This window comes from Mercurialis annua, linkage group LG1-X (genome assembly GCF_937616625.2).
Source record: "Mercurialis annua linkage group LG1-X, ddMerAnnu1.2, whole genome shotgun sequence".
NCBI classification, from domain to species: domain Eukaryota; kingdom Viridiplantae; phylum Streptophyta; class Magnoliopsida; order Malpighiales; family Euphorbiaceae; genus Mercurialis; species Mercurialis annua.
The window spans coordinates 1261342-1288073 of record NC_065570.1 but is presented as its reverse complement, the minus strand read 5'-3'; the positions used below and the strand labels follow the sequence as shown (position 1 = coordinate 1288073).

Sequence of the window (26732 nt, the reverse complement as noted above, 5' to 3'; positions counted from 1 at the left end):
ACTGTTTAAAATTTGATGTTAGAGTTTTTCCTCCTTTAATGGACCAATCCGGCTCAAACGTAAACTAGTTTGAATATAGAAGATTTAAAGGTGTCGTTTTATAGTTGGAATCTGTTCAAAATACCTCATAGCCACTAAAAAAAATAGGTAAAGATTTTGATTTATATTCCCCCTTATGGATACAAATCTGTGTGAACATCAAATTATAAAAGTTTTGTACTGATTTTGAATGAGGTTTTACAACGATTTCCAAATGCACAGAACTAATGTTGACAATTATACAAGAAAAGACTGTCATCAATGGGCCGAGTACCCACCGGCTCGTTTAAACCCAACTTACTTGGATCGAATTTAAACATTTATTTTTGCAAAAACAATTATAAAACGGTTTAATGTCTTAAAAAACCCTGATCTTTTATCCACTTTTCAATCCTATCATGACGTTGCAAATCTGTCAATTTTATCCTATTTTACATTTTTTTCATTTCAATTGTACCCTAAAAGCATAAAATTGATTTTTTTTAATTGACAAAAATTCTCTAAATTGACCCTTTTTGCTTTAGAGTAAATTTTTATATTAAATTGACCATTTTAAAAAAAAATTATTGAACTTTCGTCAAATAAATAAAGGTTAATTTTATGCTTTAGGGTACAATTGAAATGAAAAAATATAAACATGGGTAAAATTGACAATTTTTCAACGTCAGGGTAGAATTGAAAAGGGAACGAAAGGTCGGGGTTTTTACTAAGGCATTAAGCCTTATAAAACAGTACTATACTTCTAATTTTATTTGCAAAATAAACTTTTTGATTTTTATTTCTTTTACACTCTTATCCTAATATTTTTATTCGTACTATAATTGTTTTTTGAAAACCGTTAAAACTTTAAAACTTTACTTTTAAACTGTTGCAAACTGTGCTTTTAGTAACCTTTTAAAATTGTTTTAATTTTGTTCAGAAACTTCTTAAGAGACAATTAAATTTTTAAAAATCGTTTGAAACTGTTTTATAAGAACACGTTGATAATCAATTGAACTGTAATTTTTATTCAAAAAATTATGCTCAAACCTCCATAAATATAATATAGAGATTGAAATTGAATAATAACATTAAATTCAAATTTGGATGAGATTTAGACTTATATTTAAAATAGTCAAATCAAATTAAATCTGGTTCAAATATGCTCAAATCCAGTTCTAAACAACCTCGAATCCGAGTTAGACCAAGTTCAAACTCAAACTCGAATTTGAGTGTGTTATACAAGCTCAAACTCGAATGAGTTTAAATTTTGAAATTCGAGTAGCTGGAGCTGGAGCTCGAGTTCGAGTTTATTTTAAGCTTCGGATAATTCACAAATAGGCCAACTCGTTTGCACCCCTAATTTGACTTAAAAAAGGAGAAGAAATTCTTCCAAAAAAAAAAGGAAATATTGAAATTCTAAACGGCATCGTTTTCAGCTGCTGATGAAACGACATCGTATAACAGGTGCAACAGCGGGCAGCTGTTCCGTATACTACAGTCGTCTTGCTCACTCAGAAATTAAGAATCGGTGCAGCTTTTCCCGTTACTTTACAATCAATGTCTCATACTCAGGTAAATCTTCTGTTCTTTGCGTGTAAAAATTCTTATTATTTTTAATTTTGTGCAATTTAGTCCTTTTTTGTTCCAATTCTAATTAAACTTTCACTTGTTTAATAAATTTGATACAGAAGATCAGTTATCTAATTCCACTAAAACTAAATTTAGAAGAAGACACTTCAATTCCAAAAATACCCCTCGCCGCTGGCTCCACCACCATCGGTCGCACTCACGTTTCCGTCCCCGATAAAAGACTCAGCCGCAACCACCTCTCTCTCACCGCCACCGCCGACGGCTCCGCCTTTCTAACTCCGGTAATTAATCATACTTTAATTAATTTGAATTCCGCTACTAAATAACTGAATTATCAGTAATTTCTTCTCAGGAAGGAAGCAATCCTGTCGTGGTTAAATCCGGCGACGAGAGGAAGAAGGTGAGAGCTGGTGAGAAAGTTCCGATTATTAGCGGCGATGTTATTGAGTTAATACCTGGTCACCATTTCTTTAAATTTGTTAGTAAATTTAATTCGCCTAATAAGAGACAGTTTCACAACGATGCAAGCAAGCCGTCCGGTAGTCGGAAAAAGAATAAGGTTTAAATTAATTCAATTTTGTTATGCTGTTTTAAGTTAGAAATTAGTTTTTTATTTATTTTATGTGTGTGTGATGTGTTCATTAGTTTAATAGGTTGAAGAGGAATGTGATGGTTTGAGAGATACGGAGGAGGCGATTCGGAAATTTAATGTTGATGATGATAAATTGTCGCAAACATTTCGGCTTTTGAAAGTGAAGGAATTGCCAGCTTGGGCTAATACTTCTTGTGTTTCTATAACTGATGTAATCCAGGTAAGATAGGTGTACAATTTGATTCTTTTTAGCATTTTTGTTGAATTCATGTTGTTCTTTGATAGCTGATTTGTTTATCAATGTTTTGTCTGGTAGGGAGATATTCTAGTTGCTGTTCTTTCAAATTATATGGTAGATATTCCTTGGTTGATTTCTGGTGAGTATTTTTGTTTATTAGATTTACATATTTATAATAATAAGTATAAGATAATTATTTCATATAATATAGTGTAATATGCATATGCTGATGCATTTTTTTCGGGTATAAATGAGCTAATTGGTGATTCTATGTTGCTCGGTATTGTTGCTTTTAGGGTCTTTATATTTCTTTTTGCTGCTCTTCTTATTGCAGCATGTCCAATACTTACAAAAGTGCCTCATGTTTTGGTCCTTCATGGGGAGGGTGATGGTTCACTTGAACTTTTGAAGGTTTTCATTGGACTCTACTGTTTGTACCAATCTTTACTCGCGTGTCTTTTAAATATTCATTTGTGAGTCCGGATACTGATTTTGTTAGCTCTGACTGTTTCTAGAGAAGCAAGCCTGCAAATTGGATTCTTCATAAACCCCCGCTGCCCATTTCATTCGGGACACATCACTCTAAGGCAATGTTTCTTATTTATCCACGAGGAGTGAGAATTATTATACATACAGCTAATTTGATTTTTGTTGATTGGAACAACAAAAGTCAAGGATTGTGGATGCAAGATTTTCCATGGAAGGATGAAAAGAGTCAAGCCAAAGGATGTGCTTTTGAAAATGACTTAATTGATTATCTCAATGCATTAAAGGTACTACCGCATGCGACTTGTATGAGCAAGATGGAATAAGAAAGGGGAATTCTTCATAAAGATTTATTGTCTGATAATCTTTTACTTCTAATTGAATGTTTATAGTGGCCAGGATTCACTGTTAAGTTACCAGAACTTGGCAATGTCACTATCAACCCGTCATTTTTCAAGAAGTTTGATTATGGCAATGCAACAGTATGTTTTTGCTTTCTTCTTGTTGTATTTCTTTGTGAATATATGCTAATCTCTCGGGCTCAGAGTAGTCTCCTCTCTTCTATACTATGCTAACCTCTAGTGTGCTTTCAAGAGGTTACTTAGAGAAAGATTTCATAATTCTCAGGTTAGATTAATTGCATCTGTTCCTGGATATCATTCTGGTGCCAACCTGAAAAAGTGGGGACATATGAAATTACGAACTATTCTTGAGGAATGCATCTTTGCAAAGGAATTCAAAAATTCTCCTCTTGCTTTTCAGGTATGTATGGATACATTGAATTCTCTTAGGTTTTGTTACCGGTGACATGCTTAATGTTGTTGATGAGCAGGTAGTAACATGGACTAATGAATCATCTTCATTCATATAGTTTCCCATTTTTAAGGAAGAACGATTATAAATTTGATATCGTTGCGTATGCTTTTCTCTTTATCGATTTTTGCTGATGTTATTACCATTTTAAGAACTTTTTTAGCTAAATCATGCTGTACTCTTACTTTATTCCAGTTCTCTTCCCTTGGTTCTTTGGACGCAAAGTGGTTGAGTGAGCTGGCTACCTCATTATCATCTGGACTCACACAAGATAAAACACCTCTTGGTCTTGGAGAGCCAAGAATAATATGGCCTACTGTGGAGAATGTCAGATGCTCTTTAGAGGTACTAACAAGCAGGTCATTACTTTGAGCCTTTTTCCACTATAAGTAGGTTAACAAAAGAATGGGAGGAAGATTAAGTTAAAAAAATGAAGCGGGAAAATAAAGTAACACTATTTAATGCTTATGGAAAAGATTAAAAATAAAAGGTTGCAAACTATAAAGTCCATTGAACTTAAACTACATTTTCATTATTTATATGTAAAATATTCTTTCAATTATAAAAAGATGTTCTTTAATATGTATTCTTGGAGATGCTCTTAGGATTAGATAGGAATTTAGGTCCTTGTATTAGCTTTCATCAACTTCTATAATAAACAAGAGACGACGATGAATAGTTCAACCATCATTTAACTTTGTACTTGCTACGAAATGATTTCTGATTTTGTATTTTACTCTTTCATCCAGGGTTATGCAGCTGGAAATGCCATTCCAAGTCCATCAAAGAACGTGGAGAAAGATTTTTTAAAGAAGTATTGGTCGAAATGGAAGGCTACCCACACTGGCCGCTGGTACGCATCGGTGGAATTTGTTTTAGAAATTATTTTGTGCTTCTTTATAGATACACTAGCTCACATGCCTGGGTTTAAACCTTACTCTCTGCATTTTATTCAGCCGTGCCATGCCACATATAAAGACATTTACTCGCTATAATGGTCAGAATCTTGCGTAAGTGTCACTTTCAGAGGATTTTAATTTCTTTCTATGGGTATTTTATCTTTTAAGATTTCTTGTTATATATTTTTAAGCATAACAAAGAACCAAATTTACTTCAAGAAGTCGGATCTATCTTGATTATTATTAAACCTGATATTATATCTTCTATACAGTTGGTTATTGCTAACTTCAGCAAATCTAAGCAAAGCAGCCTGGGGGGCTTTGCAAAAGAATAACTCTCAGTTGATGATTCGTTCCTACGAGGTATGTATATGCTTTCCAAATCTAGTTGAGTTTTATCCTACAATTTGCTCCTGTGGAAGCATTGACCCCTCGCTTTACTGTCTCCATATTCGTCTCAGCTGGGGGTGCTCTTCTTGCCATCTTTCTATAAAAAGCGTGGAAACAGCTTTTCGTGCACAAATCCGAGAGTTAAATCAGAGGTAGCAATTGCATATGGCCATTTAAATAGTTATCTGATTTTTTTCGTTTGTTCAGTAGGTTTTCAGTTAACATATAATGCAAGGAAGAAAATAGCCAACTTTGTTCGAGTTTCAGGATAAATGTGGATTATCTGAAGATTTTGAAGCAGTAAAAACCCAACTAGTGACATTGATGTGGCGAGGACCTGTAGATCCGTCATCTGAAGTTGTTCGGCTACCAGTGCCTTACGAGCTACCTCCTCAACCATATTCATCGGAAGGTGAAGGCTCGTTTTTCTCTTGGTTCGTATTTTTCATTTGCTGCATTTTGTCTGAACTGTTCTTATATTACTTGCAGATGTTCCATGGTCTTGGGACCGGCAATATAGCAAGAAGGATGTTTATGGCCAAGTTTGGCCTAGGTCTGTGCAGCTTTACACTTCCTGAGGATCGTCGACTCTCGAATTTGTATAATTGTAGTATCAGTGACTAATGAGTGATTTATGTCCGCCCACGTTGTTTAAAAAAAGAATAGAACTCCGCTTTCCTTGTTTTAGAAAGCTAACCTAAGGTTGCTGCTCGGTTTAAGGTTTAATGCATCTTTCATGGGTTCGATTTAGATTTAATTAAGACAGAGAAATTAAACTGCAAATTACTCTTCGTAAAAGGAGGACTTCATGATAAATCGGTCACCACTCTCGTTATACTGCTAGTTATATCAATTCAAAATTTGTATTTAGTAACCAAAGCGAAAAAGAACAAAATCAAATGAAATAAAAGTCAGATATCAATAATGCAGTTTACCAAATTCACTTCAGCAGGGCTAATATAAAATGGATTTCTTTTGATGAGGATGCAAGTTTTACTTGCTAAAAAGTAAAAACAGAGGGTAGATTCAGATGCTAATGTCAAAAGAGGGGAATTTTCTTTTAAAACAGTAATTAAAACCAGATTTAAATAAAAAGGATAAGAAATCTGAAACCAGATAAATTACTGCAAAAAAGAAGAAGATTATCTGATACTTTTAGATTTCATAACAAATAGGTAACACATTCTCAATGGGCAGCAGGAGGGATGAATCTTTAACTTTTTTTTTCTGATTATGTATTTAAAGAGATTTTATCTCCTTTTTAAAAAGTTTGAGTATCCAAAAAAGAAAATAGAAACGGTTATATATAATATCTAGGGGCGTGCATCAGTTGGTTCAACAGTAAATTTAAAAATTATTCGATTTTTAAAGAAAATAAAACTAAATCTAATTAAGAGTAAATCTTGTTCGGTTTGGTTTTTGGTGTAACCAAAATATAAGAATAAACGGAAATAACAGTAACTTGATTTTTTTATTTTAAAGATAAAAAAATCATATATATTAAATTTATTAATCAAATCTAAACTAAATTATAATATACCGTAATCGTACATTTTAATCATCTGAATACATAAAAAATAATGTTATTCTTTAGATTGATAAATGCAGTTCTGTTTTTTTTTTTTAAGATTGAAACCAAACCAAACAAACAAAATTTTAAATTTTACAATAAATAAACCGAACGTACTATTTTCGGTTCGGTTCGATTTCCGCACACTCCTACTAATATCCATCAGTCACCAATCACCATTGACATCGGTTCACAGTTAGAAAATATTGGAATTAGTTACAAATACTCCACACTCACACAAAAACCCTTCTCTTCTTTTTCTGTACCAGTCACGTACACTGCACCATCTTCTTCAATGGATGTTTTCTTTGAAACCCAAAAAACCAAACCATTCTCCATTGAATTGGGTTACTTCGATACAATCCTAGAAATCAAAGAAAAGATTCAAAAATACCAGTCCATACCCATCACCAAACAAACCCTAGTTTTCAACGGCCAAGTTCTTCAAGACGAACGCGATATCGAACACTGCGGTATCCTCAATAACTCTCATATCCAACTCGTTATAACCCCTGACAATACCGATAATTCAAAGACTCATCAGAAAATCAAGACTGAAGAATCACCCACCAAGAAAATTCAAATCAATGTAAAAATCCCGTCTTCGAACGTGCATGTTCCGATAGAAATGGAATTAAACGATAATGTTTTACGTTTAAAAGAAAAGATTCAAGAAATGGAATCCGTGGCGGCCAACAGGTTGATTCTGCAGTTCAACAATGGAGAATTATCGGATAATCGGACGTTAAAAGAGTACGAGTTGTTGGATAATAGTGAGGTTAATGTGATTATAAAGCCATCCCCGGCGGGTTCAGGGACGGGATCAGGTGGGGCGGCTACGGGGGCAGGAACGAGGAAGATGAAATTGTTGGTGTTGAGCAAGTGTGGGAAGAAGATTCCGGTGGAAATGAATCCGTCGGATAACGTTGGGGAGTTGCGAAAAGAGGTTCAGAAGTTGCACCAGAGGCTGCATTTTCATCTGCCGCAAGAAGGGTATTTTTTCATATATAAACAGAATGTAATGGACGATGATCGGTCGTTTCGTTGGCACCATGTTAATCAAGGTGATACTATTGAGATCTTTAATGGCAGTGTAACTGGTGGATCTTAATTCATTTCAATTTCATTTTTATGGGTAATTTGCTTCATTTGTTTTCAATTAGTGTACTAAATCAGCTTAATTAGTCTTATTTTGATTTAGCATTCTGAGTTTCTCTATTGTATTGCTGGTATTTTGTTGATAATCGAAAAGGAGAGTGCTTGTGGGAGAATAGAACCCACTACCTAAGTTTATATTATTTGAGATCTAATTGGTTTGTATTGCTGATATTTGACAGAGCTTGGCTTACATAGTTGCACAAAAATGCGGAATGGTTAAAAACAATGTCGTTTTAGGAATAGTCGGAAACGAAACGACGTATCATAAAGACGACATTGTCAGCATTTTAGTAGTGAATGTAAAACTCTTACACGGTGAAACGATAGTTGTTGTAACATTGACACTAATGTTTGAAGTTATAATACCGATTGTTGTGAGTGGTTTGTGATTGGATTGATATGTGCAACCAATTCGAAACAATTGGGTAGGTATATATTAATAATGCATTTATAATTCTCGTTCATTACAGAATACATATCAAATGCACTTTGTTATGTGGTTTGGTTATTTAATCAAAGCTGAGACTCTATTAATTATTCAATAAACAGAACTGATTATGATTAGCATTTGCTGTAACACAGATCAAATCCGACAATAAATATTGACCCTAAAAGGCAAATTTGAAGAGATGATACAAAGTAATACTAAGGGACCGTTTGGTTCAAGGTTGGGAATGGGAATTGAAATGCGAATCGGAATGAGAAGGAATGGGAATGGGAATGATTGTTTTCATTTTTTGTTTGGTTCAAAACTAGTGTAGGAATGAGAATGGGTAAAGTTTAATAAAAAAATTATTTATTATTTATTAAAAATATTTTTTTTATTTTTTTTAAATAATTTTTTTATATAAAAAATAAAATTATTTTAAAAAAATTAAAAATATTATTTTCGAAAAAATTATTTTTGCAAAAATTAAAAAATTATTTTCGAAAAAATTAAAAAAATTATTTGAAAAATTCAAAAAAATTTAAAAAAATAAAAAATTATTTTAAAAAAAAATATTAAAAAAGTTTTTTTATTATTTTAAGTATATTTTCTAAAATAAATATTTAAAAATAATTTTTTAATAATTATATATTTATTATTTATTATTAAAATATTTTTTAAAATTTTGACTCTCATTCCCAAAAGTCCATTCCCATGGAGTAAGGGGGGAATGAGTGATTCCCATTGAAGGGGTAATCACATTCCCATTTCCTAGTACAATTTGACAAAACAAAAATAAACAATGGAAATCATTCCCATTTTCATTCTCATTCTCCCTTTTGTGGCGAACCAAACGACTCCTAAATTTTGAGATGATACAGAGTAATACTACTACTACTACTAATAATAATTGATTCAGTCGGCCAAAAATAATTTCATTTCAAGAATAATTTGATTTCAAGAAAAGAAATGAAAATATTGTAAATATTTTTGGTTATTGTATAGTTATAGTACTGTAACACATATGTATTGACATCACATTATGGACTGACAATTCACAATTCTTTTGCTAAACCATATAGTACATGAACAAATATGCATGATTTGAACAGTCAAGTCACAACTTTTTTTACCAAATCAATATAATATACAAATTACGATTGAAACAATCTTGTTCAAAATTTTATAGCTCAAATTCTGAAATAATATTGTACTCTAATGAATTTAAACATTTTTAAGGTCACCAAACTATAGTATTTTTATAAAATGGTTACTGAATTAAAAAAATTACAAAATGGTTATTAAAATATATTTTTTTTTTACAAAAGGATTTACCATCTTATGATGTGTACAAGGAAAAACGTGTAGTAAGGTAACATTTTTGTTGAAAAACAATAGTTCGGTAACCATTTTACAATCTTTTATAGCTCAGTAACCATTTCATAAAAAAACTATAGTTTGGTGATCCTTTTATAACTTTTTATAATTTCTTAATGTTTTGTATAAAAGTTATAGTTCAGTGATCTAAAAAGTATTTAACCCAAATTCCATCTGAACTAAATATGTCTGACAAAAAAGTAATTACTTGAGGCAAATTAATTTATTGATTTGATAAAATAAAATGTAAAAATTAATTCCTTTGTGATGGTAAATCTTTGAAAGAACATCATATTTTGCTGGTATTGCACATGGTAACTTTTTAGTACAGAACAAATGTATATGAGAATCCAACAGTCAATTTCACATTTATTCTGCCGAAAAATTCTTAGATAGACTCAGTCTACCACGTCATACATGAACTAGTCTATTATATTAGCACATATTATTAAAATAGTGGTACCATCGTAATTTTGTTTATTATTCTTTTACACATTTAAATAGTAAAATTAAGATAGTGCCACTATTTTAATGACGTGTCATAATGTGATTGGATTAGTCAACGGATGACGTGGTGGACTGAGTCTAAAAATTTCTCCTATTCTATTGGACCAGAAATGACATTCAAATAACATTGAAAAATTATTATTCTTAATCCATGATCACACTTTTTAAGAAAATATGTTTTCTTCTCTGCATATATAAATTTAATTAATGTAGAAGTCAACAAAATTTATTCTCTACTCGAATATATAGAACTATTATTAATTCAAGATAAATTTTATTATATAATATTTCCATCTATATGTATTTTTGTAGATGATGGTCCGCATAGACTACGAAAATGAAATAAATGATTTGGAGCTTTCAGAAAATGCAAATTTTCACGACATGAAACTGAAAATCGCCGATATGCTTTTTGTTCCGGTAGAAAAGCAACAACTCGTTTTTGATGGAATCGAATTGAAAAATTATGTCTACCTTAAAGATTATTATGAAATTAAAGAGGGTAGCATAATCGATCTCTATGTGGTAAGTTATACATTTTCCAATCAGTTAAACTATTTGAATTTGTAAATTTTTAGAATAATTCATTATTAATTTCTGAAGCATTTACATGGCAGAGAAGGGCTTTCAGGATATTATATGAAAACAACATTTATATATGAATTTCAATATTGTTCTGATGGAGCAACAGTTCTATATCTGAAAACGCTAATTGGAACACGTATTAATATTCCAACAAAGATGCAAAACCTGGTTTAGGGACGAGAATTGGAAAATACAAGATCACTGCAGTTTTACGAAATTGGAGATGACTCTATCAGACTTTTTCGTTCGTCTGAGATTCTGATGTACGGACAATTTCGCGAATATAACATAATACATGAGGCTATGTTAATCAAGAATGTGAAGCAGGATCTCAAGGAAAAATATGGTTTGGATAATTCCGAACATTTTCTTGATAATGATAGATCTTCAAGAGATTATGGAATTGGTACTGGTAATAGTAGTATATTTATGGGTATAATGATTAATTAAGAAATCATGGCTTTGTATTATTGGAATTAGGATTACCATTTATGTAAAAGATTATGGCTAAGTATTACTGCAATTAGAATTACAATTTATGTAAAAGATTAAGACTAAGTATCATTGGAATTAGGATGGTTTAATGGTGAAAAAGCCAAATCTTTACGACTTGTTACAATTTAAATCAAATCATTCAATTTTTATAATAAATTTTATTTTTTTCTTACAATAATAGCTAAATTTAGATTTTTTTATAAACAAAGGGTCAACGCGCCCCCTAAACTTGTGACACGGGGTCATCTAACCCAATTTATACTTTTTTGAGTAACTAATCCTAAAACTCTTCATTTTTGGGTCAAATAACCCAATAATTGTATTTTTAAAATGCTGTAAAATACAAATCGGAGGTGAGGGATGCAAAAAATTAATTAGATACTTCTCTAATTATTGCGATATAATTATTCTAAACCTATTTTTTGAAACAAAAAATATAAATTATGGGTTATTTGACCCAAAAATGAAGAGTTTTGGGGTTAGTTGCTTAAAAAAGTATAAATTAGGCTAGATGACCCCATGTCACGAGTTTAGGGGGCGCGTTGACCCTTTGTTCATTTTTTTATTACAAGTTTGGCTACCAATTTTAGCTTTTATTGCAACAAAAAATGCAATTTGTAATTATTATAAGAATCATGATATTAATATTATTGGTGTTAGGACTACGATTTTTTTGTGTATGATTATGGAGTGAATGGTATTATGGTAGAATCAAACTACAGTATGTAGTCGGTATGATAATACCAAATGGAATGAGATAAAATTTTAATTTTCATATTATTTTAATTTATACATTAAATTATTTTATAAGAAATGAACAAATAATTAAGTTTCTAGAAAGGAACTGTTCAACAAATTAACAATACTTCTTTAAAAAGGAAAGAGACTTGCGAACTAGAATTTGGAAGTCCATATTTTTTTTAATTTTGTTTTTCTTATCTGATTATGAGTTGTCTTGAACGAATTCCAACTATAAAAAGATACCTTTAAATTTTTCATATTTAAACTAATCTCCGCTCGAGCTGGGTAGGTCTTTTGCAGAAGATAAAACTATGACCTTAAATTTTAAACGGCTGCATACATGAGTACGATTCAAATCCATAACTTCACTTAAATTAAAAAAACGCCTTACCAACTCGTGGCATTTTTAATTTTGTTCTTTGGCAACCCCACCACCTACAAAACCTAACCTTGCCACTTGCAATTTAGAATAATTTCAGCACAATTTTCCAGATATAATTAATTTAGGCATAGCTTTAATTGAACTTTTATATGACTAAAATTAATAAAATAAAATATATATGTATATAAATCATATTTTTTTATAAAATTAAAAGAATTATAAAAAAAATATTACCTCTAAAAAATAGCACACTTTAAACAAAAAGATTAAAATTAATCATTTTTATAAGATCAAATCATTTTTTTTAAATTCAAATTTTTGAATCTTTTATCAATTACGATCAAAATTTTTAATTTTTATAAATATATTTAATTTAAAAATTATTCTACAATAAAATTCATTTTTAAAATTCAAAACTTTATATTTTATTAATTAAAATCAAATATTAAATTTAATTTAGCCATAATTTTCTTTATTTAATCCTCAGTAAAACATTTAAATTTAAATAATTTTTTATTATGTACATTCGGATAGTAATAAATTTAGCCATAAAGTTCTAGAAAGCACTGAAAAAAAAATCCTCAATCAGTGTCCGTTACTTTATTAACGACGTTATATCTTGTCAGCCTGAACACAGTCAACAAATAGGGTCCTATACAAACCGCTCCCCAACACGGCGTTAACTTCGGATTCCAAACGGCAACTTGACTCTATCTTTATACTTTTCCGTGTCAAGTAGCGCATGACACGTCATTAGTACACGTGTCCGATCCCCCATTGCCTGGTTTTCTTCTTCACCGCAAGGCATTCGGATTCTCCTCTTCTATAAATTAAACCCTAAACCTCTTTAATTTCTCATTCCATCTCTGTTTATCAGATTCCAATTCTCAATCTTTTCTCTCGTTTATTGCCTTCGAAAACCGATTCAAGGTAATTTATGGTTTTTCAAGCTCTTTAATTATTAAATTAGGGGTTTTCAAGCTCTTTAATTGTCAGATTAGTGTTTTGCAAGTTCTTTAATTGTGTAATTAGGGGTTTCTCAGGGTCTGTAATTGTTAAATTAGGGGTTTTTTCAAGTTCTTTAATTGTTAAATTTGGGGTTTTTAAGTTCTTAAATTGTTAGATCTTTTCAAGATTGTAATTCAATCTTGATTATCTTTAGGGTTTCTAAAGATTGGATTTTTATAGTTAAATTTTGTTTCAAAGATCTCAATTTTGGTGTATTAATTTTAATACCAGTTCTTAATTTGCTAAATTAGGGTTTGTGATTTTTTTGATTTACGATTGTATTTTTATAGTTTAATTCTGTTTCAAAGATTCAATTTTTTTTGTAGTTTAGTTTCAATTCTTGATTTGCTAATTAGGGTTTGATTTTCTTGACTTGCAGATGCAGATCTTCGTTAAGACCCTCACCGGAAAGACAATCACTCTCGAAGTCGAGAGCAGCGACACCATTGACAACGTCAAAGCCAAAATTCAAGACAAGGAAGGAATTCCACCGGACCAACAACGTCTCATCTTCGCCGGAAAACAACTGGAAGACGGCCGAACTTTAGCCGACTACAACATCCAAAAAGAATCAACTCTCCACCTTGTTCTCCGACTCCGAGGAGGCATGCAAATCTTTGTCAAGACCCTGACCGGAAAGACGATCACTCTCGAAGTTGAGAGCAGTGACACAATTGATAACGTCAAGGCAAAGATTCAAGATAAGGAGGGAATCCCACCTGATCAGCAGCGTCTCATCTTTGCCGGGAAACAACTCGAGGACGGCCGCACTTTGGCTGATTATAACATCCAGAAGGAGTCCACCCTCCACCTTGTCCTCCGTCTTCGCGGTGGAATGCAAATCTTCGTGAAAACCTTGACCGGAAAAACCATCACCTTGGAGGTAGAGAGCAGCGACACAATCGATAACGTGAAGGCAAAAATCCAGGACAAGGAAGGTATCCCACCAGATCAGCAGAGGTTGATCTTCGCCGGGAAACAGCTTGAAGATGGCCGGACTTTGGCTGACTATAACATCCAGAAGGAGTCGACCCTCCACCTTGTGCTCCGTCTTCGTGGTGGCATGCAAATCTTCGTCAAGACCTTGACAGGAAAAACCATCACCTTGGAGGTAGAGAGCAGTGACACTATTGACAATGTTAAGGCGAAAATCCAAGACAAGGAAGGGATCCCACCGGATCAGCAGAGGTTGATCTTCGCCGGGAAGCAGCTGGAAGACGGCCGGACTTTGGCTGATTATAACATTCAGAAGGAGTCTACCCTTCACCTTGTGCTCCGTCTCCGCGGTGGTATGCAGATTTTTGTGAAGACTCTGACCGGGAAGACGATTACTTTGGAGGTGGAGAGCAGTGATACGATTGATAATGTGAAGGCGAAGATTCAGGATAAGGAGGGGATTCCTCCTGATCAGCAGCGGTTGATTTTCGCCGGGAAGCAGCTTGAAGATGGGAGGACTTTGGCGGATTATAATATCCAAAAGGAGTCAACTCTTCACCTTGTTCTTCGTCTGCGTGGTGGATTCTGAATGCGGGAATTGATCTGATTGTGGTTTTTAATCTTTAAGATGTGTTTGTTTTTTAGTTTCTGTGAGAGCCTAATGGGCGTCTTTACTTGGTAATTGTAATGTGTGTCTGGCCTTTGTTTAGGCCTGTGAATAATGTTTTTCATTTTCTAAAGAAGTATTTTTCTGTTCTAAAATTTGGTTTATTTATAAAGTATTATGTTTTCCATTATATAACCCATGCCAAAATCATATTGGAGAAGAATATAGGGAAAATCTGATGGCAAAATCTAAGAGAAACCATGAAAGTGGGTAAAATTTCTAACGATCTTTATATAATGCAACTTATAAGCAATGAAAGATCGACCTATAAGCTTGATTTTAAAATTGCGTTAGGTGAGGAAGGCCGGACTTATCTGTGGCGAAGAGAATTTATCTACATTATAAAAATAGACAAAGGGCCATCTTCACTTTTTAATTTTTTTTCTTTCTGTTATCTACTCCATTTCTCTCTAATTATTCTCTTCTTTTTATAATTGCTTAATCCTCTCACGCATCTCTTTAGAAATCGGGTAATTTCTTATCTTTTTATGTTTTTTTTGTCGTGTTTGTGTGTGATATGCAAATGGTTCAAAACCGTATTTTGTAGGATAAATCGGAAATACAGATTGGCCAGCCATCAAGTAATATTTTCTTGTCTTTCAGAAAAAAACATGATATATAATGAACCTTAATTTATGTAGCAAAAAATGGTGAATCGGATGCTGTAATTTTTGATATTACTTATTTTATTGATAGACAAATCATGGTTGGGTCAGAAATGAGCATGTAGAACATAGTATGTGAATTATCATGTGTGATTTTGATTCATTATGGCGTAGATTGCCATTTACAAGTCATATGAAGGTCATTATTATGTTCTTTTATCAAATTGGTTTGTGCTAATAATATGTTTTCTAGAAACAGGCGAGATACTTGTTACTTCGACTCAAACGATCAGAACCGAGGTTCATGTCTGAACTCGACATCCAAATTCCTGCTGCCTTTGGTATATGCCCTTTCTTCACGATTTATAACCCTAGCATCTGGGTCCTATTGCTATAAGAGACAAGCTCATGACTATCCTTCTCTGCGTGTGTTTTAATGTTTTTGTCAGATCCATTCGCTGAGGCAAATGCTGCAGATTCAGGAGCTGGTTCCAAGGAATATGTGCACATACGCACGCAACAGAGAAATGGTAGAAAGAGCCTGACAACCGTCCAAGGTTTAATGAAAGAGTTTAGCTATAACAAGATTCTCAAGGACCTTAAGAAAGAGTTTTGCTGCAATGGTACTGTCGTCCAAGATCCAGAACTCGGACAGGTTTTTCTTTTACGTCATTCTTCGTGCTGTTGCCATTTGTGGGCTTGTAATGCAACAAATTGTTGTATAAATCAGGTAATTCAGCTGCAAGGTGATCAAAGGAAGAACGTTTCCACCTTCCTCATTCAGGTATTTTAACTTTAGCGTTGTGCGTTTTTCATACTTCTGTATACCGGTTTTCAGGTTCTCTAAGCATCGTTCTGCTATATTGGATTGCAAACAGGCAGGTGTAGTAAAGAAAGAGCACATCAAGATTCATGGATTCTGAGCAACAGCGACAGAACTTACCTGTGCGTGACTGATGCTGATGCTATATTGAAGTATTAATACATTCATATATTATGAACCTTTGTTGTTTCTCTATTGTAAATTGTTTTCAAAGCTGTTGCTTTGTCTTTGTAATTTTGTATCATACTGTTAGACATACAAGTGATTTTCTACCAAGTTGTACAATGAATCTTTTTTATCAGCTTGGATTATTAATATATTGTATTATAAAATTGTTGCAAATAAGCTACTATCTGCAATTTTAGTTCGTATCAAATTTACATCGAACAGATACTGAGCTAATGCTAAAGGTTCTATTTTTGTTCAATTCTGAGAGAAAGATAATGGTTAGCAGCTTGTTTAAGTTGTAAATAAGATTACTAGCCATGCAGGCAACAAGAAAGTCATTCACATATGCAATCTCCATAGCCAAAAATTTATCACAACTTAATGATTAAATTTCCGTCGGGTGATTATGATATCGCTTTACGGATGTCCTTTATCTATAATGAAGACTGACAATGAGCATCATGATTTTGTGTTGCCGTGCTGGCCACGATCAAGCTGAGCAATGCCATTGACATTATTTTACTATCTATGTACTGTAAATCTCCAATTTTAGGATTCTGTTTTTGACTTTAATGAAAAAAATACACCTTGGAAGTTGATTAAATAAGAACTGTGTCACTAATGAATGAAGATGGTTCAAACCAATAACAGGAATTCTATTAAATAAGTATCACCTTCAGAAAATAAGGATTAGTTTGTGGATAAAAACATGCACTTCCAGGAAGAACGAAGCAGCTGCACACAAAATACAACAGGCTCTACTAACAGACGGGGAAGGCACATTTAGCCTAAAAATTATCAATGTACATAAAGGTAACGACTACATCAAAAAGAAAGAAACCATCGACCCATGCTAGTAGAATCCACAACCATTAATTATCTTTACAGTCTCCATTCCGTATTCTCAAGCTAATGCTACTGGTTAATTGTGCTTGAATGACAGTCGAAGTCGAGAATCCGCGAATCTAAGACAACATTACACATTACTTTGTTTGTATAACTTCGTGTCGAGTACTTGCTTCCCACACATTGCACAAACACCTGAAAAATTCACAACAAACGTCAAAATCTAAAGCAAAACCACAATTACACTGCAAGAACCCCAATCAGAAATAATAATTAGCAGCACATCAATTAAAAATACCTTTCGTATAAGCACAGGTGTGACAGTACTTCCCATCTTGATGAACCTGCTGTTTACAAATCATGCACTTGGTCTTTCCATACGGAGTCCACCTAAGGAAAATTCATACAAATATGATAAGATTCACACGATCAGCTTCACGAATGCAAAATTTATTACCAGAAAAAACACTAATAATATACGAGATCAACACCATAAACTTCAGACGCCGTATCTGATTACGTTTCATCTCTTAGCTTAATTACTCTCTAGTTTCACTAAATCAAATCAAATAGCATAATGTGAAATTTAACTGCTTCTCGAAGATCACAACATCGTAATATATCTAACTAAAACAACTATTTAACAATTAAATAACAAATTAAATAAAATATAGCACCTGCTTTTCTTAGACAGGAGCTTGTTCTCGTTAATCTTCCGGCCACCGCCTTCGGTGGTATTACTGGCTCCTTCCTTCCATTTATCTGGCACAATTACCTTGGATAACTTCTTTTCACCTGTAATTTGAAAAATTAATCTTATTTAGTTCAATTAATCACAAAAGATAAATCAGAAGCGATTTAGAAAAGGTTTTAAACAATTAATTAATTAATTGTTTGGTTAATTAAAGGCAATACAATTTAATAACAGAATTAAAGAAACTTACACTTGTCGCACACCATTGTTGATGTTGGATTGTTGTCCTTCTCGCGAAATTGAAAACCCTAATTTGAGTTCTTTGGTTCAAGAGAGGGATTTTTTTTTTTTGTAGTTTTCTTTTACCGCTAATTGACTAATATATCCTCACTCTAATTATATAATTTCTGCCTAGGGCTGTGTCGGTGGGTCGCTTTTCTCTTCCTTTTCCTAAAGGAGAAAGGTAAAGTTCAATTAAAATCCCTCAGTTTTATAAAAAGGATACTATTTTTTCTCTAAAAAAATACTAGTAAAATCATCACTCAAGAGCATATATCAAATTAAACTAAATTAAATTAAAATTCAATGGTGTGGAAGTTAATTTTATAACATTTTTAATAATTATAATTATATATATTTTTTTAATTTTTTTTCATAATTTAATTAGGACAAAAGAAATTTAGTAAATAAGTTTATTTTTATACATAAAATAAATTTTTAATACTAAATTAAATTAAATAAATGATAAGTTTTAAATATTAATATAGAATGGATAGTATATTTCTCTTTTAGAGTTTTAAATTTTAAAATTGTTAGCACAAAGTTTTCATTTTATTTTATGAATGTTATATATTCAGAAAACTCATTTCAATTCGATTATAACCGAAAAGTGTTCTTGCCTCTATCATTATATCAGGTACTCCCTGTTTTTGGAATAAAGTGGAAGGAAAAAGAAATTGAACAAAGAGGGTCAACACAAGTTATTGAACTCATTTATACTTTTTTGAGCAAATAATCCAAAACTCTTCATTTTTAGATTAAATTATCCCATAATTATATTTTTAAAACGCGTAAAATACAAATCGAAAGTGAAGGATGCGAAAAATAAATTAGAGAGTTCCATAATTGTTGCGATAAACTTATCCTAAACCTATTTTTTGCAATAAAAATATAATTTATCGGGTAATGTGACCCACAAATGAAGAGTTTTGGGGTTAGTTATTCAAAAAAGTATAAATTAGTTAAATAATTCCGTATCATAAATTCTAAAGGCGCGTTGACACTTTGTTCAAAATAAATTTAAGGTGAAAAAATTCCATAAACTAAAAAGATATCCAATAGTAATGCAATTCAAATATGGGGGAAATAAACATTATACACTCATCTTAAGATATAAAAAAGAATTACAATCATGAATTAAAAAATTAAGAAATTAATCCCATCCTAGTCATTCCCATGGGCTCAATGAGCATTCCACAGGCAAAGTTGGGAACCTTTCAGTATCTTTACAATAATCATAAATAACAAGATTTCTCTGAACCCAAGCATAGTCCAATTTTTGGGAATCAGAAAGGTGCCAAGCATCACTTTGATCCCACCAATTCTTTGTTGTAGTGGATACACAAGCTGGGTATGGGTCTTCCCATTGGCACCCATCCACACTAAAATCCTTGTATGATGACACAAATGGAGCTTTTTTCCAATTTGTTTTCTCTAATCCACCTCTTGTGGCCCAATCATCTGCATTCCAAATGCTTGAGAATAGATACATTGGCTTCTCATTTGGGAAGAAATTGTTTTCTTTGCCATTGTTTTTGAATACTCTTATTGGTACTTTGTCTATAAAATACCTGTTTTTGGGTGCAAAATATGTGTCAGCAATATCATTTTGTCAATAAATTTCTATTATAAGTTTATAACATCAATTATGTCCACTTTTATTTATAAAAGCTAAATTAACAAATATTCATTTTGCTCCCTGAATTTAACATAAAAGATCAATTAAGAACGAATTTATGGATTTAGAAAAAAAACACTACGAGTTTGGCATTTTAACTTGTTTTACCCTTTAGATATGGTGTCAAAAATGATAAGAGTAATTTATACATATTGGAGCTGATGTGGTAAAAATTATTGTATAATTTGGAGCTGAAAGGACAAAACAAGTTAAAATATCCAGTTTATGGTGTTTATTTTCCAAAGTCCTAAACTTAGCTTTAACTAATTTTTTACCAAGTTCAGATATATAATGAACCTTTTTGAAAGCAAAATAGACTTAAAACTAAAAGATAAAAATTCAAATCAAACGTATAGTTTTGAACAAATGATCAACATGGTCCTTGAACTTATACACCAACTTCAGAAAAATCAAAATTATTCTATTTTAATATTTTAGTCTGTAATTCTAAAACATGATCAATGAAATTCAGTAACGTGTTTCTATAACGCGTCAGTACACTCTTAAAAACACAAGAGTATGGATTTGATTGGTCTTTTCGGAAGTTAAGGATTAAATTGTATTTATAAAAAAAGGACTAAATTGTCATAATAAGCTTAGTTTAATTTATATGAATCTGGTCCACAAATTCAAGAATTGAAATGACCCTTAGCTCGAGTTCTTTTTATCATTCTATCTAGATTTAAACTTATTTGATCTAAATTTAATATTTTTTTGGATGTATTTAACTTTAATTGATCTAATTAAATCTATTTGATTACGCTACACAAGTTTACGGACCAAAAACCACCCTTCTCTCATATTTTAATTAGGCTTAATTCCTTAAAAACACCCCACCTTGTATTTTTTTTCGTTTATACCCTGACCTTGTAAAAACACCATTTGTACCCAATTTTGAGTTTTTATGTTTCATCTCTACCCAAAAACATTAAATTGTACTCTTTTCATTTGAAAAAGAGTTTAAAACAATCCTTCATTTTTAACTTATATACTAATTAGATATTAATGTTATTAATAATACAAAAATACCATCTTAAAAAAAATTAAAAAAAATAATAATTTTTTTAAAAAATATTTTCGACTTTTTTTAAATTTTTTAATTGTATTTAAAAATATTTCCGACAAAAAATTAAAAATAATAATAATTTTTTTTAATTTTTTTATTATTTTATAAAATTAAAAAAATTAATTAATTATTTGGATGTATTTGATTATTTTTTAAGTTTAAGGATTTATTTGTATTTTTTAAAATAGAAAAAAGTATGTTTTGAACTCTTTTCCAAATGAAAAGAGTACAATTTAATGCTTTTGGTTAGGGATGAAACATAAAAACAAAAAACTGGGTACAAATGGTGTTTTTACAAGGTCAGGGTATAAACGAAAAAAAAGTACAAGGTGGGTTTTTTTTAAGGAATTAAGCCTTTTAATTATCACTACTACAAGTTTAAATAATTAAATCTGAGACTGAGAAAACTTACACAATGTGATGATTATTCCACAAGATTGAATATGTATGAAAATCCTCAGTAGGATCGAACCAAAGCATGTGTCTCATCTCACGGTTACCGGTTCCATTCTTGTAAATATTGGTCTGTATCAAATAAGGTTCCCCTGTTCTGTTCCCCAAGAACTCAAAATCTAACTCATCCCTCGTCGGTCCAGCTCCATTCTCTGTACACATCTGCATTTCATTTCATTTAATTATCTCATCATTTCAAAAATATATCATACTATATAATCACCATTAATGAAGTATATAAATTAGTAAGATTCAAGAAATATTTACATAATAAGCTGTGACTACACCAGCTGAGTCACCTCCAACTAATTTCAGCTTCATACTAAACCAACCAAATCTGTATCTTTGCTTTGTTTTGAATCCACAACCTAATTTAACCAACAAAAATAATTAGAACAAATCTTGATCCAGGTAGCGCGGACATGAAAAAGCGGGACACTAGGATATGAAAACGGCGAAATAGTTTTATTTTAAAGTTTTCTATATAAAAAATGAAGTTTTGTGTCTGACATGTTTCTGAAACGAGACACGTTGATTGAATGAAGTATATACCTGTGTCGTTGTCCAGAGAGAGGTACCAGATCTGTCCATCTTCAGATGTTTTGAAGTGATTCTCAGACCACATTATACTGAAGTTATCTTCAAATGATCCTTTAGAAACAGCTGCTTCTGATGATATGCAAAAACTCGCCGCCATTAGAGCTGTAATGAAGAGAAAATGTGTCATTTTAGAAACTCTTCTCTCCATTTTTTTAGCTCCCAAGTTTTTTGAAATGAGCTTTTTTCAGTCTTATTCAAGATGAAATGCAGTGTGCAATTTAAAAATGAAGAAGGGTAGAACTGGAATTTAAGTAGGCATTTTTAAATTATTTAGTTATGATTACATGTACAAATTTACCCATAAAAGGTAGCTGATGAAGAGAATGAATTATAGATTTGGATTTGAGAAATGGATATTTTAGGAATTTGATGAAATAAATCATAGAGGAATGAGGTAAAGCCAGGCTGCAATCCAATGGGTATACAGAATGTAAATAAAATATAGATGGGTCCATATGATATGTTGTGAAATTTGATTTGAGCATATAAGGTGGCCACGGTTCATAACCCGGCGGTTCCAGTTCGGAACCGCCGGGTCACGGTTCAAGAAAAAGTGGAACCGGCCCGGAACCGCCTAAAAGACGGTTCCATGACAGTTCGAAACCGGACGGTTCCGGTTTAGGACGGTTTAGAAAAAAAAATTAAAACAAAATTAAAATTTAATTACTAAAAAATATAATTTAACAATAAAATAACTCACAGAGATAGTATTATAAGAAAATAATTTTTTTAAAAAAATCAAAATATTAACCAAAACTTTAACTAAAACACAAATATAACATATATTTTATTGCAAAAGTAAATATCTTATATGATAAAGATATAATATATATTTTTAGTATACAATATATATTTTTTTATTAACCGGTTCGATCTTTAAACTGCCGGTTCCGACCCGGAACCGCCGGTTCACGATTTAATAAATATGGAACCGCCCTTTGTACGGTTCCGGGCCGGTTTTAGTCCAGTTCTGGGTTTGACCGGTTCCGGGCCGGGTTTGACCGGGCCGATTCCGGACCGGTTTACGGGATGACCGGGCCCATGACCACCTCTACACAAAGTTCTTGGATTACACAACTTTAGTTTGCAATAATGCAGCATATTTTATGTTAAAATAGCCTTTAGTTATGTGTTACAGTTTAAATACGATGTGGTAAACGTAATTTATATAACTTTTCGGACTTTTAAAATGTTTGATTTAAAGTAGCTTTTACTAGGAGGAATAAGAGCCAACTTTCTTGGTAATAACAAGACCGACATGCTAATCACAATCGCCAAGAAATAAACAAGTTTTTGATCTTCTATTAAATGCAAAACAGTTGATTGTACAGTTTCTTGATCATAAAATCTAGTTTTGATGGAGAGCTATTAATTAATAGCCGCTTGATTAGTAAAAAAATTGAGGTCCACTTCCATTATTTGCCAGTTAACTACGTACTATTGATGAAACAAAAGGTCCTACACAATTTGCATTATAGTGAAGCTTAGTAAATGGGTTGATTGTGATTGTTTGAATTCAATGTTTCATTACGAATTATTACATTGCACTTATGGTTTTACATGGTTTGTGGATATAATTCAAAGAAAAAAAATAGCTACTTTACCCTATTGAATATTGACCATAACTGGTTTAAGATCGAAGAGCCAATTTCAATCCGGTCTTTAAATTTATGACTATCAGTAACATTTTACTAGCGATAATAGTTTCTATTTTTAGTTCAATTAAGAATAAAACGAATAAGTTTACCAACCGAAATGACCCGGGGTTTTTAATTGATCTAAACATAGAGGATTTTATTGTCAATTGGCTTGAAAATTAAAAATATCGTTTTTAACTTATCAAGATAGTTGAAAGTAAATTACTTCATCCTGATTCCTGAATCACAAATTAACAGATGAGATTGAACATTTACTGAAAGATTAAACTCTTTTAGTGAAAATTGGTGAGCATCATTACATGTGCAACAATAAACAACTGGTATATACACAAACTATTACTGGTTCATTAGTCACATGCAAGCAAGCATCAGTCACATGAAACAGCAGTTTATGTCGGTTCTAACTTTTCTTTACATTAGATTTAATAAGTACCATTAAACTCATACGACAGTTTGGCCGAGTGGTCTAAGGCGCCAGATTTAGGCTCTGGTCCGAAAGGGCGTGGGTTCAAATCCCACAGCTGTCATTTTTTTGTCAATACTTTCTACAACGACGTCGTATCAATCCAACGACATTCCATTTCATACCAGAAAATGTCGTCGTTTCCTAGTTCCGTACAAAACTCCACAACTTCTCTTCACATTACAATTTTGTTATTTTCCTCAGGCCATTGCCATGCTTCTGCACAGAACATTCTCAACTGCAACTTCGAAACTCAACTGGAGAAACCAAATCAAACAAAACCAACTAGTTTCCCAAATCTCATCACTTCTCTTACAAAGAAAAAACTGGATCCCTCTTGTCCAAAATCTCAACCTCTCCTCAAAACTAACTCCACTTCTCCTCCTTCAAATTCTCCACAAAACCCAAACACACCCTCAAACTTCTCTCAGCTTCTTCAACTGGGCAGTCACCAATCTCAAACTCAACCCAGACCTCAAACTCCAATGCTATGTCATCAACCTCGCTCTCGGGTCGGATCTTTCTCAACCCGCAAAGACAATCTTGGATTCTGTAGTTCAATCTCACCCTCCAAATATAATTCTTGACTCCATGGTTCAAGTTTGTAGAGGTAAAACTTTAAGCTTTGTTCTTGAATTTTATGCACTCAAGGGTTTATTTCTGGAGGGTTTAGAAGTGTTTAAAAAAATGAGAATTATTGGTTTAACTCCTTGTGTTCATGCTTGTAATAAACTTCTTGATGTTTTGTTAAGAGAAAATGAGATTAAATTAGCTTGGTGTTTATATAGTTCCATGATTCGAGTTGGGGTTTGTTTAGATAAGGTTACTTGGTCCTTGGTTGCGAGTATTCTTAGTAAAGATGAGAACTTTGAGAGAATTGTTAAGTTGCTTGAGATGGGTATTTGTAATTCAGTTATGTATAATGCGGTTGTTAATTGTTATAGTAAAAAGGGGGAGTTTGATGCTGCGTTTCATCGGTTAAATGAGATGGAAAGTAGAAAAATTGAGCCGGGTTTTAGTACTTTTAGCTCCTTACTCGATGGAGCTTGTAGACACGGAAATGTCGAAATGATTGAGAGAGTAATGGGAGTGATGATAGAGAGGGGATTGCTTCCGAAGAACGATTTATTCGATTGTGATTTGATTGTCCAGAAGCTTTGTGATTTGGGGAAGACGAATGCTGCGAAAATGTTTTACAAGAGAGGTTTGGATGAGAAAATAGGATTGAAAGATGCGACTTATGGGTGTATGCTTAGAGCGTTTTCTAAAGAACAAACGCTGGATGAAGCTATTGGTCTTTACCGAGTGATATTGGAAAAGCGTATTTTGATTAAGAATAGTGCTTATATTGCTTTCGTAAATCGTTTGCTCGAGGAAGATCCATATGCAGAGGGATATGATATACTTATGGATATAGTAAAAAAAGGATTTAATCCTTGTACATCTAGTTTATCTAAATTTATCTCGTCTCTGTGTAATAAACGAAGATGGAGAGAAGCGGAGGAGCTGTTGAATGTGGTTCTAGAGAGAGGCTTATTGCCGGATTCTGCATGCTGTTGCGCGCTAATCAGGCATTATTGCAGCAACAGGCAGATTGATAAAGCACTTGAATTGAATAACAAGTTGGAGAAATTGCAAGGCAGAATGGATATAACAACATATAATCTACTCCTTGATTGTTTAGTTAAGGGAGGCAGGGTTGAAGATTCCATTAGAGTGTTTGATTATATGAAAGGACTCGAATTAGCAGACAGTTCAGGTTTCGGAATTATAATCCGTGGACTCTGCCGTGCAAAAGAACTGAGGAAGGCAATGAAGCTTCATGATGAAATGTTGAATATGGGTCTTAAACCTGATAAACAAACATACAAAAGATTGATATCGGAATTCAATCAATAGCTGAAATCGCAAATTTTGTATCTTAGATGCAATTCTCATGCCATGTTATATACTTCTATTACATTTTTCTTAGAGAAAATTGATGTCTATTAGTTCTTATCACAAGCTGTTTCATTTGTAAGGAACACATGAAAATGATAGAATTAGTGACTAATTATTGTATAAGGGGGCAAATAACAATATAAATTTTATATGAGGAGACATTTTCTAACAGTTGAAAGGGCCTCATTCCATTATTAATTTAGAGATTGAACTGTTCATGCAGACCTGTTATAAAATGGGATGCTTACGTAAAAATATGTTTCGACTGTGCGTAAATCATCTTAGATAATTAAAATAATTACTAAACTGTTTAGATAGCAAAATACAATTATCAATGAAGATGTCGATACCAGACTCAAGAGGCTGTCTAATATCAGATACAACTTCCAAAACATCGAATTCAATTACTATGATCGTGCTACACTTTAACCAGTTTAAAGTTTCTCGGAATGCCATAATGTTGGCACTTCCAGGTGAATAGGACTTGGTGTACGTTGATGTTCTATCTTGAATTAGCATGGCTTGATCATTTCTAACTGCATACGCAACCCCCCATTTCATGCTTCTCGTGAAACA

At 32.4% G+C, this 26732-nt stretch overlaps 7 protein-coding genes and 1 non-coding gene across 12 annotated transcripts; 6 read left to right on the top strand and 2 right to left on the bottom strand.

Moving 5' to 3' along the window:
* Positions 1–1482: 1482 nt before the first annotated feature.
* LOC126666313 (tyrosyl-DNA phosphodiesterase 1) lies at positions 1483–5755 on the top strand. Of its 3 annotated transcripts, none has more exons than XM_050359329.2 (16): positions 1483–1593; positions 1710–1892; positions 1964–2170; positions 2265–2423; positions 2520–2580; positions 2776–2852; positions 2957–3214; positions 3320–3409; positions 3555–3689; positions 3936–4085; positions 4490–4593; positions 4697–4750; positions 4912–5002; positions 5101–5181; positions 5276–5441; positions 5519–5755. In XM_050359329.2, exons 1-16 carry the CDS (start codon positions 1579–1581, stop codon positions 5605–5607), a joined length of 1920 nt encoding a protein of 639 aa, XP_050215286.1. In that variant the 5' UTR covers positions 1483–1578; the 3' UTR covers positions 5608–5755. The 3 variants fall into 3 exon arrangements, with proteins under 3 accessions (XP_050215286.1, XP_050215288.1, XP_050215287.1); XM_050359331.2 differs by having other exon boundaries at positions 1486–1593; positions 5297–5441; XM_050359330.2 differs by having other exon boundaries at positions 1491–1593; positions 1713–1892.
* A 1014-nt stretch (positions 5756–6769) lies between these two features.
* LOC126665794 (ubiquitin-like protein-NEDD8-like protein RUB3) lies at positions 6770–8129 on the top strand. Its single transcript, XM_056104404.1, has one exon. It carries the CDS (start codon positions 6895–6897, stop codon positions 7708–7710), a length of 816 nt encoding a protein of 271 aa, XP_055960379.1. The 5' UTR covers positions 6770–6894; the 3' UTR covers positions 7711–8129.
* Positions 8130–13090: 4961 nt separating this feature from the next.
* On the top strand, positions 13091–14977 carry LOC126665792 (polyubiquitin). The gene is made up of 2 exons (XM_056105270.1): positions 13091–13201; positions 13659–14977. The coding sequence occupies exon 2, from the start codon at positions 13659–13661 to the stop codon at positions 14802–14804; it is 1146 nt and encodes a 381-aa protein (XP_055961245.1). The 5' UTR covers positions 13091–13201; the 3' UTR covers positions 14805–14977.
* A 143-nt stretch (positions 14978–15120) lies between these two features.
* LOC126665795 (protein translation factor SUI1 homolog) lies at positions 15121–16599 on the top strand. Of its 3 annotated transcripts, XM_050358712.2 has the most exons (5): positions 15121–15352; positions 15747–15828; positions 15937–16142; positions 16218–16271; positions 16366–16599. In XM_050358712.2, exons 2-5 carry the CDS (start codon positions 15792–15794, stop codon positions 16408–16410), a joined length of 342 nt encoding a protein of 113 aa, XP_050214669.1. In that variant the 5' UTR covers positions 15121–15352; positions 15747–15791; the 3' UTR covers positions 16411–16599. The 3 variants fall into 3 exon arrangements, with proteins under 3 accessions (XP_050214669.1, XP_055961246.1, XP_055961247.1); XM_056105271.1 differs by having other exon boundaries at positions 15937–16271; XM_056105272.1 differs by having other exon boundaries at positions 15741–15828; positions 15937–16271.
* A 514-nt stretch (positions 16600–17113) lies between these two features.
* LOC126665797 (uncharacterized) lies at positions 17114–18387 on the bottom strand. The gene is made up of 4 exons (XM_050358714.2): positions 18269–18387; positions 18002–18119; positions 17623–17714; positions 17114–17519 (listed from the first exon to the last, which is right to left on the bottom strand). The coding sequence occupies exons 1-4, from the start codon at positions 18282–18284 to the stop codon at positions 17455–17457; spliced, it is 291 nt and encodes a 96-aa protein (XP_050214671.1). The 5' UTR covers positions 18285–18387; the 3' UTR covers positions 17114–17454.
* A 949-nt stretch (positions 18388–19336) lies between these two features.
* Positions 19337–22305, bottom strand: LOC126665793 (probable xyloglucan endotransglucosylase/hydrolase protein 8). The gene is made up of 4 exons (XM_050358708.2): positions 22047–22305; positions 21762–21862; positions 21454–21656; positions 19337–19868 (listed from the first exon to the last, which is right to left on the bottom strand). Exons 1-4 carry the CDS (start codon positions 22240–22242, stop codon positions 19466–19468), a joined length of 903 nt encoding a protein of 300 aa, XP_050214665.1. The 5' UTR covers positions 22243–22305; the 3' UTR covers positions 19337–19465.
* Positions 22306–24199: 1894 nt separating this feature from the next.
* Positions 24200–24279, top strand: TRNAL-UAG (transfer RNA leucine (anticodon UAG)). The gene has a single exon. It is a non-coding gene; the product is annotated as a tRNA-Leu (tRNA).
* A 118-nt stretch (positions 24280–24397) lies between these two features.
* Positions 24398–26213, top strand: LOC126657230 (pentatricopeptide repeat-containing protein At4g21170). Its single transcript, XM_050351912.2, has one exon. The coding sequence runs from the start codon at positions 24429–24431 to the stop codon at positions 26112–26114; it is 1686 nt and encodes a 561-aa protein (XP_050207869.1). The 5' UTR covers positions 24398–24428; the 3' UTR covers positions 26115–26213.
* The last annotated feature ends 519 nt before the right edge of the window (positions 26214–26732 follow it).